Source organism: Aulonocara sp. 'chitande type north' Nkhata Bay, linkage group LG10 (genome assembly GCF_057382095.1).
Source record: "Aulonocara sp. 'chitande type north' Nkhata Bay isolate Kocher_YH1m ecotype deep benthic linkage group LG10, A_spYH_male_GT1.1, whole genome shotgun sequence".
Taxonomy (NCBI): Eukaryota; Metazoa; Chordata; class Actinopteri; order Cichliformes; family Cichlidae; genus Aulonocara; species Aulonocara sp. 'chitande type north' Nkhata Bay.
The window spans coordinates 18646184-18656352 of record NC_141353.1 but is presented as its reverse complement, the minus strand read 5'-3'; the positions used below and the strand labels follow the sequence as shown (position 1 = coordinate 18656352).

The 10169-nt window shown below is 38.2% G+C and overlaps 1 protein-coding gene across 1 annotated transcript; it reads left to right on the top strand.

Moving 5' to 3' along the window:
* On the top strand, positions 1 to 4860 carry sod1 (superoxide dismutase 1, soluble). The gene is made up of 5 exons (XM_086308821.1): positions 1 to 135; positions 1446 to 1542; positions 1693 to 1762; positions 4182 to 4299; positions 4478 to 4860. Exons 1-5 carry the CDS (start codon positions 64 to 66, stop codon positions 4583 to 4585), a joined length of 465 nt encoding a protein of 154 aa, XP_086164947.1. The 5' UTR covers positions 1 to 63; the 3' UTR covers positions 4586 to 4860.
* Positions 4861 to 10169: the final 5309 nt, after the last annotated feature.

The window sequence follows — 10169 nt, the reverse complement described above, 5'->3', positions numbered from 1 at the left end:
TCGCGTAATCGCTTGTCAAAAGCAAGACCACGGCTGGGTGTAGTGTCTGAAACTTCTGCAAAGATGGTGCTGAAAGCTGTTTGCGTTTTGAAGGGAACTAGCGACACTAGTGGGACAGTTTATTTCGAACAGGAGGTAAGACGGGCTATTCTTCTTTGAAGTTGAGAGAAAAAAAACATCCCACAAACTACGCATTTAGCCGTTTAAAAGCGAAACGCTACCGTTATCGCTGACGGCTAAGCTAGCCAAGTTCTGCTCTCTTTAGCTTGTCTAATGGTTAGTTTGCTGTTGGCTTGCTAGCTAGGTACGCGTTACCTTGTGAATGACAGTTCGTGCACAATTGCGTGGGTTTTCTTGCAGTCTGGTCTCATATTCAACGCCACCCCGTTGCTAATTAACCTCAGTTTACTCTGCACTTCAAAGTAGGTTGCTTGTGTAAACCACGCATTTAGCAGGATATATGAAATCACTGGCTTGTCACTATAGCAGTAACCTTTGACCACTAAAGCCTGTGCAGTGGTAATGGTTAAAGGTGTGTTTTTTAAGGGCCGCCCAGGCTGTTTGTATAAGAAAGACGCTTGTTGCGTAAATTTAACGTTTGCAGGGCCAGTATAAAACAGACGGCCAGATGTGGTTTCATTAACCAGGCAAGCACTTCTGCATGTAATGCTTTTGCTGTAACTCCGAAACAGCCGGCAAAATGCTTCGATATTATTGTGATCCGTCAAAACGAGCAAACGCGAATTTGCTCGTTATTTTTTGCCGAGTCATTGCCTGTCCTTGTTTTCGTTGCCTTTCGTTTATCTGGCCTTCTTGATAAGGGTAAAGTGCACGGTGCAACCGTCAAAGACACATGGTCCACTATCAAAGAGACGGACTCATTCACATCAAAGAAGACTTTGTGTGTAAATTACAGTGTATAAGTAATATTTGTAACCAATCATTTGATTTCAGTTCAGTGCTTTTTAAAATTTTTAGATCACCAAATCACAACAGTTGCCTTAAGGTGCTTGGAGGTTTAAAGGTAGTTTTCTAAGAGATTTCCTGCTGTGTAGACGTGATGAATGATCACCTGTCCTTTTCCATAGAAAATGCATTGCACCCTCCAGTAATAACTTTCAGAAAGCATGATTGTGCAGTTTAAACTAACCGTACCATGCCTTAAAACAAACTTATTGAACATTACTGTTGTTGTAGTTCGATTTAATAAGATCTTTTAGGTTTATATTTGAGAGTATGCCTTTTGTAGTATATCTGAAAGGTCTGTTAATTTTTTGGCACCAAATCCTACAGCCCGGTTTTGTTTTTCCTCTCCTTACCTGATTATAAGAAATGATTACTTCCGTTCAACAGCATGAGTGGAAGTAATCTTCATTCAATATTCCTGTCCTTCTAGCCACCTGGCTTAGAGAGCTTCTTTTGTATTTGTGTTTTTGATCTGCTAGAATGACTCAGCCCCTGTGAAGCTGACAGGAGAAATCAAAGGCCTTACCCCTGGTGAGCATGGTTTCCATGTCCATGTTTTTGGAGATAACACAAACGGTAAGTTTCTGTGTGTGAGAGATTCAAATCCAAAGAGACTTGGATTTCTTAATTTTCAGAATTTGATAATGTTACTGCATCACCTAGGTTAGGTAATCTAGACTAAATTTGCAATAGTTCAATATGTTTAATATATATTTTCTTTCCCAGGGTGCGTTAGTGCAGGTCCACACTTCAATCCCTACAGCAAGAATCATGCTGGACCTAATGATGCGGAAAGGTGAGTCGAGTCTGAAGAAAAAGTATCAGTATAAAAAGTTAATATATTGCATATCAGTAGTAATGTTACGTCTGACACTGAAGTCCCAAGGCCCGTGTTAAGCAAAGTGGGTGTGTCCAAATGAAACCTTTGTCTAGGCCTGTATTCTTTAGAATATCACGTGGCCACTTGCCTGACTGCCTTGTTATGTGATTCGAGCTGTTAAAAAGACGTGGGAGTTAATTTTTTTTCATGAACTGGATCTGAGGTCATTCTGAGGATCATCACGAAGTTACAAGGAGATTTTATGCACATTATGGATCAACAAAAAGGCAAAAAAAAATATCAGCAGTTAGGGAGGATTTTAACATGATACCTCCCAGTAATAACATATCTTTTCAAATCAATCTCTGAGGTATATATTACATTTACATATTCACTGGTATGTAGCACACATGTATTATCACAACAGAGCTGCTGTACATTGAATGACCAGTAAATGTCAGTACTTTCAAATGAGCTTCTTGTGATTTGCCTTCTGGCGAAGCAATTGGCCAGAAAGATTCAACACATTCACGGGGCTTCATTGCACCATCACTACTTCTCAGCAGTGGCTACAATAAGAGGTAATGTAAATGGTTACAAAGGACTGAAAGATTCAGTAGGGTGCTTTAAAAATAAGCTTCAGATCATGTCAAGAGGGGCCCTGTTGTGATATGGCTGTGTCATTTTAAGGAAGACCAAAAATAGCCTTGGATTACTTATCATTCAGTTAACTCAAAGTTGCAAATTGTTTGCTTGAATAGATTGATTCTCATATAGAAATGGCCCAGGTGAGTTTGCAGAATTTTGCATGCAGTCTGTGTTAGGTGATGATGCTTAATACTTTCACGTTACACTAGGTTTGACTGTAGCTTTGATTTGCATGTATGTGGAACAAAGGTTAAATGTCACCAGTTTAGGCAACCTGTGATAATTAAAAGTGATGCAGGAAAGTGTTAAGATTCAAAAATTGAGGAAGGGTACAAGAGGTGATCGAAAAATAACCACACTGGTCCGGCCGGGTGAAGTCAAACGAAGATTTTAATTCACACGTGGGAAGATCACTGGAAACAGCAATTGATCTTCGACTTACTAAAGCACAAACAATTATTTTATAACATCAGGGTTTGTTTACTGACGCCCCTTCATGCGTCACAGATACATTTTATACATACGTCAAATCAACACCACAATGACCTTTTACACAGAACATCATCGTCTATTTTCATGGCTGGCACTTCCTGTGTACCTTTCAGTTCTTATCCTATTCCTCTTTCTTGCCGAGACACCAAGAAACGGTTCCTCTTTTACCGAGACAATTTTGCAGTTACAGCCAAACATAACTAACCTCTCCTCTAAATAAATCTAATTTAAAGTGTGTGTGTCACGACCTCACTCAGCCTCGATGTCACCTCTCGCACTTCTGACCTTTTGCCAGACCAGAGGCTCACTGAGACTATGTGTATGTCTTCTACTAAATAAATGTTTTAATCAAGAACCCCTACTAAAAGCTTAATACAAGAATATGAACATATAAAAGATAATAAAATAAACTGATATAAGTGTTTTGTAAGCATGTATTGCAATTCCTTCTATGTTCTAGTTTTCCCTCAGCATGTATCACCTGAACAGTCACGTCAGTGAGGCTTAAGACCTTTAAAGAACCTGAACATCAACTCAAATAAGCACAGATATGCAATATGTATAAAATAGTTATAACTGCACCTGAAATACAAAGTTAACATCATCATAAACATCTTAAGGCCATCTTAAAGCTATCTGTTACATTGTTAAAGCAATGATCATACTGCAGATTATGTTATGCTGGTAAAATACTTTTTGTTCATCCCCACAAAAGTCAGAGAAGGGAACGTACAAACAATATGCTCAGCTGATTTCAAACTGGATAGATTATGTGGAATGAATCCTAACTGTAAGGCCAGCATATGCCATCGTCACACTCTGCAGTGTTGTATCATTAAAACAAAATTCACCACAATAAAAGAGACTTAAGCAATCTTAAGGTGATGTTTGTAAATCTTAAGATTTTTGTAGGTTATATTCCATCCATGAAATATTTATTATTTATACACATGTGGCTCAGAGCGGTAGTGTAGGTGGTACAAACAAACAAAACAAAAACAAAAAAAACTAACAAAAAAACTCTTTGAACTATTACGTTTTATTTATTTACTTATTTTACTTTTTAACTATCTGTCTTTTGACTGGTACTTAATTACTTTGCTGTAGTACAAATGATCATGGGGAAAACCTGCATCAATAGGAAAAGCTGTAAAAAGTATGAAAACAGTTACTATTCCATATTTTCTCCTTCATATTTTCCATATTGACACCCCTGGATAAAAGCAAGGTTGTTTTGTTTTTCCTTTGTAAACAGGCATGTTGGAGACCTGGGGAATGTGACTGCAGGAGCAGATAATGTTGCCAAGATTGACATCACGGACAAAATTATCTCCCTCACAGGTCGTGACTCCATCATTGGAAGAACTATGGTGGTAAGTGAAAAATGACAGTCCTTTGTCACTTTGTTCATTTCCTTTCTGCTTATTTTCATTTCCCTTTTATTCTCATTATATGTGAAAGTGATATATTCCAGATTGCGAGCCTCAAGTTACTGTATGTGGCTTAGCTTTGAGAACTGTTTATGAAAACCTTTTTTGCCCTTTGTATTAGATCCACGAGAAGGCTGATGACCTGGGAAAAGGAGGAAATGAAGAGAGCCTGAAGACCGGTAATGCTGGTGGACGTCTGGCCTGTGGAGTCATTGGAATTACCCAGTAATCAACTTAACAGAACATGAAGCACTGAGTTTAGTTTTGTTTTTCATAGAGCACTTAACAAGATCAATAGAGCTACTTGATGTGACAGTTTGTCCTTTTCAGTTCTCTGTGACTTTTAGTCACCAGTGAAGTAGATGAGCTATGCTTTGTCCTGTTTGTTCCTCATGACAATTATATGAATGGGGTTATGTTTCCATGTGAGCATCCCAAAGAATTGGTAACGCACAAGTGATGAACAATTGTATACTTAAGGAAAAAAATAAATAGTTCATCTAAGTTGTTTCTTTTTGTGTGTGTGTGATTGATCTTGTAGTTGAAGGTGGCCCCTTTTTAACCTGTTTGGATCCTCTAAAACATGTAAGGATGAAACACCAGTCAGTTACTGGAAAAGGGCCCCATAGATTTCACTGACATTTTCAATGACTATTTTATGGCTGAAATCTTCCAGTTTTTCTTATGTTAGCTTGTTCAAGAAAAGCAGTGAGAAAGATTAAATATTTAAAGATGATAATTTAGGACTTCAACATTAATACAAACAGCAATGGCCTGTATTTATCAAGCGCTTTACTAGTCCCTAAGGACCCCAAAGTGCTTTACATATCCAGTCATCCACCCACACACATTCACGATGGCAAGCTACATTGTAGCCACAGCCACCCTGGGGCGCACTGACAGAGGCGAGGCTGCCAGACACTGGCGCCACCAGGCCCTCTGACCACCACCAGTAGGCAACAGGTGAAGTGTATGAACCCTGTTACCTGAAATGGTTTTCCAACAGTCTTGAAGTTCCCATCCTGAGCACTTGTTGGCCCTTTTGCCTTAACTCTGCAGTTCATCTCATCCTGAAACCATCTCGACTTGGTTTTGGTCAGGTTATTGTGGAGGCCAGGCCATCTGGCACTCCATCACGCTCCTTCTTGGTCAGATAGCCCTTACACAACCTGGAGGTGTGTTTGGGGTCATTGTCTTGTTGGAAAATAAAAGGTGATGTAGGATCCGTGCAGGTGATTTATCTCCAAATATCTCAAAGGCAATGAGAAGTATTTAAAGGTTGGGAAAAGCTGGCTTAATATTGGCTTTAGATGTTTCACTACAATACAGTACAAAACAAAAAATCAGGCAACTTTAAAAAGACATTTTAATATTTTGTAAATTAATTAACCTCACATTTACAACACTATGAACAGGTTACTGTAATTTTACAGTAACTTTTTTTTGCAAATTTAAATGAAAAATCTTGCTGTAAATCTAATTTACAATAAAGTTACTGCAAATGAAAGTCACAGTGATTTCCTTGCTCTAAATGAAATTTCATTTTGCTGCAGGGAATTCCTGCAAAGTGGTAACAACAATAAAACTGATGAATATAAATTCTGCACTGTGTAATACCCCAATCTTCCTCTAGAGGGGGCACTTACTCTTCGCGAATCGGTTGTAACAATTAGCTGTTGGTTTTGTTCTCCAACACAAATTAATCCAAACAGCTTTTGTCTTTTTTATTAAGATTAAAAATCCTGTCACACAGTTTGTGCATTTTTACTTAAAGAAACTAAAAGAATACGTATGTATCAGTGGAGGCGAACATCCACAAGTTAGTGTGTTAGTGCTGATCAGGACCTACATAAGGGAAAAAATCCTTACTTTAAATTATTAATTGCTATTTCCTGTAAATATAAACTTCTGGTGTACATGTCACACAGGCGATGAGTGTCAAACTGCTGAAATATCACGTTGGAAGCTGGGCTGAAATTAAAAAATCTTGGGCTATCCATTCATCCAGAAACCTGACTGAACAGCTGTGACCCATGCTGACCAGCATCCACCCACACACACACACACGCACGCACGCACGCACGCACGCACACACACACACACACACACACATACATACAGACACAAACAGTGTTTCTATCTCAGACAGTATGCACACCTCTGCCTACCGATAACAAGTGCGTGGCTGCTTAAATTGCATTTTCATTTGAATGTAAGTTGCTCCCATGTGAGTTGACATGACCGTACTCTTCTTGTGGGTAAATGGGAGATTGGAGGCTCTTTCAGTGAAGTCCATGCCTCAGGGAGCAATCCAATGGCAAGCTGCAGCGTGTGCAATTTAAATTGCACATGAAGATGTGGAGTAGAATAATCATATACTCTAACAAGGCACATGAAACAAAATTTATGTTGCTGTGCTTGCTACTTAACAGTTAATATATTGCTAGTGAACACATTCAGGTACTAGAAATGTTAAAAAAAAAAATGAAAGCACCAAGTATTTTATGAAAAGAACTTGAATTTGCAGGGTTTAAGATTGCAATATTCTTTTAAATGGGAAAGCATTTAAACTTGAAGTGATTTTGTATCTGGCCAAGAACTCTGAGGCAGCCTAAAATTGTAAGCTGAGATAGCTCTATTCAAGTAGATGGATGCAGCCAGTCGAACAGAAAGACAGGCTGGCTGTAAAAGTTGGTATAAATAGCCTGGGAGTGGAGGTGATGAATAATAGACACTACCAGTGCAGCTGGCATTGAGGTAGGGAGGCCATGGCAGCCGGAGAATCCAACAAAACTACACAGAACTTTATGGAAAAACAACAGAGACTCTAACCATCTGCTGATTGAAGATCATATTGGAAGATTTATTTTTATTCATTTATTTGTTTATTTTTGTCACTGTCACCTTTACACTATACGGCTTCTCATTCTTCGAAATCTTTTAGTGTCAAATAAAGAAATGGCTGTCAGCACATTCACTGAAAGGTAGTGCTTAGAATTCAGAGGCTTTGTATGTTCTTCCCCAAAATACCAGTCTTACAGGAATATTTGTTTCTAAAGTAGTTGCAGTGACAAATGTATCTGCGTGTGCATCATATGAGAAAAGAAAGGAAGAGATGTCAGCCTATTAACTGATACCACACACCCACATCTACATAGTCATACTTGTGATAGTAAAGCCTTCCCTCTGGTGTTCACATAGGGATGACTCACAGTTAGTTCTTTTTAACTAAGTTATGCAAGCTAAGCAGAGGGACAGACACTTTACTGGCATGCCTAAGTGTCTGTATGAGTGAGTGTACTGTACTTGTGATTTTGTCTTTTTGTATTTTTTAAATAGGCATCCAGCTTTGTGCTTTGAAACGCCACAGAGGAGAACCAGTGTGTTCACATTTCTGGAGGAGGGCTCTTACTGTTACTCCCCCAGGCTGCAGTAGAACGTGTATGGCCCAGCACTCCAACCGAACAGCCTGTACCGGCTTTTCTTTAACAGATTCGTGTTTATGAATTGCACACAAAACGCATGGCCGCACCCCTGCCTAATAAACAGCTCTATTCCACTGAGAAATGGACTCCAAGAAGATACTGTAAAGGTCATCGGGGTGTTTTCTTAATCTCTGAGCATATTGTTTTGGGCTCACCTGTGTTCCCAGTCATTACACATTTGTGTCTTTTGTCCATTCCTGGTTGTCGAATTGAGAGAATAAAAATACTAGTTTAGATCTGTGGTCTCCTAACTGGTGTATAAAGGAATTTCTTCATATTCAGGTTCGTAATGAAAATGCAATCACCGATAAATTGGTAATGGACTGTGCAAAAGTCTTGAGCTACCCTTCATCTCTTTATGTTTTGCATCCAAGGTGCTTTTAAGAGCTGTCCAAGCTCTCTGAAGTTCTTTTTTAGTTTGTTTTATGAATTTTTATTATTTGACATTGGATGCTTTTACACTCACTTTCAGTTTTCAGTTTAGTTCTTCTACCTTTAAAAAGGATTTTTCTTTGTTTGTTAAGCCACTTAAACAAGCGCAACAAAGGCACCTACCTCAAGGGATGAACCAGTATTGTGTCTACCTAACAGACAGCTTTGCAAAGATCATCTTGACAGAGAACAGAACAAAAGTCAGGCAACATCCAAAGAAGAACTCTGAATGTCCTTCACGAAGTCTGGAGCACTATTCCTGAAGACTACCTACCTTGACGTTCAAGCTTGTTAGAATTGTTTGAATTCTGTTTTTGGATTTTAAAATATATTTGCATGTTTGTTTGCTTGTGTCTCAATAAAACACAGCACCTATGGCTGGCTTATGACGTTTACTGCAGTATTTGTGACTTAAGGTACACTCCCCCTCTTGGGATTTAGGCACTACATTGTACGCTTACCGATGAAATTAAAATTGAAGTTTAATTCTAGTTTGAATTCTCATGTTGAGGTATATATAGTAACTCCCCTTTGAGGTTCTGCCGTACTCTAAGGTGAAAGTTCACTTTCCTGTATACTGTTTACCACTGTCTACCACGGGGATATTTTAGAGACTAGGAGCCATAGGTCAGGGGTGAGATGCCATAAACGGTGCTCATGCTATGATGCTATTCTATGCTTTGTAGCCAGACTAATTACAAGGCCCCTGTGACCTAACCTCTGACCTCTGAGTTATGTGTCATGTGATCATGAGAGTGAAGCCACTGAATACTCTCATGATATTTATAACGCCAATATACATTTGTGCTCTCAACCTTTAATAAAAGTAATGTTAAGGTTCATGGTTTTGTGTACTCAAGGAGATGCTTATTATTCTTTCTAGAAAGGATGGCTTTATCTCTAGCTATTAGCATGATCCAAATCTGCAGTTTCGGTATGAACAAATTATTTTTGCCTATACTTTTTCACTCTTATAAAGCTTTTGCGTGCAATTATACTAGCTTTGTAAGTTTTGGCTTACTGTTCCAATACTACCTTATACTTGAGATGTAACTATAGTCTATATATATGAAATATGGATGAAATCTGGCTCTGAAAAGTGAAATTGTTTGAAAATGCATTAGTTCTATGCTGCAGTTGGGTAAGCTTATGGATGCAAAGAGTAGTACTGTATGGTAATAGCATCACTTCCCAATTAATTAATGCCACAGTAAAGACTTTTATTATGAATCTATAGTCTCAATCACCAGTTTAAAGTCTAATGCACTGCAGAATAGTGTTTATTTTATAGGTTATTTTCGAATACAAACTAAGACAGGAGGTAAAGTGGCGGTGTACTTTAGGACATGAACTACCTCATGAGCATGCAGTGTTCTTGATATCATGTTAAAAAGCCACATGCTGCTTGTCATAAAGGGGAAAAAAAACAGGGAATGACTTATCTTTTTCAATGATTATTGCTTTTTAACCCATGTTAAACAAATATTGCATTATATATCATAATTTAATAAGACTGTTAAAGTGAAATTAAGTCTTGTCTGTACATTAAAAGTTTATGGAGTAGCAGCTTTGGAGGCTTTATGTATTATATAAATGCGTACACAGACAGCACTTACATTCTGGTCACTATGTTGTGTTTTCACAGCCGTTAACACGACATTTGCATCAAAGCACAAGAAATAAAAGGGACATTTTTGTCACTTATCCACATATTTTACATATATAAATGGATTTGAATAAGTTTTAAATATTACACAACCATTTTTGTTCTACTAGTTGGTTCATTCAGATTTTCCCCTGCTAACAGAATTCTGTTACGGAAATTCATACCCCCATTAGCTGTTATCAAAGCAAATGTCTATACAGGAGCGGAAAAGGGGAAGTGAATTAAAGGTT

Excerpts from the sequence above, each read along its gene's own strand:
- sod1 (XM_086308821.1), top strand. The coding sequence starts at position 64 with ATGGTGCTGAAAGCTGTTTGCGTTTTGAAGGGAACTAGCGACACTAGT. Across the intron at positions 1,543-1,692 it reads TTTTGGAGATAACACAAACG|GGTGCGTTAGTGCAGGTCCA; the intron begins GTAAGTTTCTGT and ends TTTCTTTCCCAG. Across the intron at positions 1,763-4,181 it reads GGACCTAATGATGCGGAAAG|GCATGTTGGAGACCTGGGGA; the intron begins GTGAGTCGAGTC and ends CTTTGTAAACAG.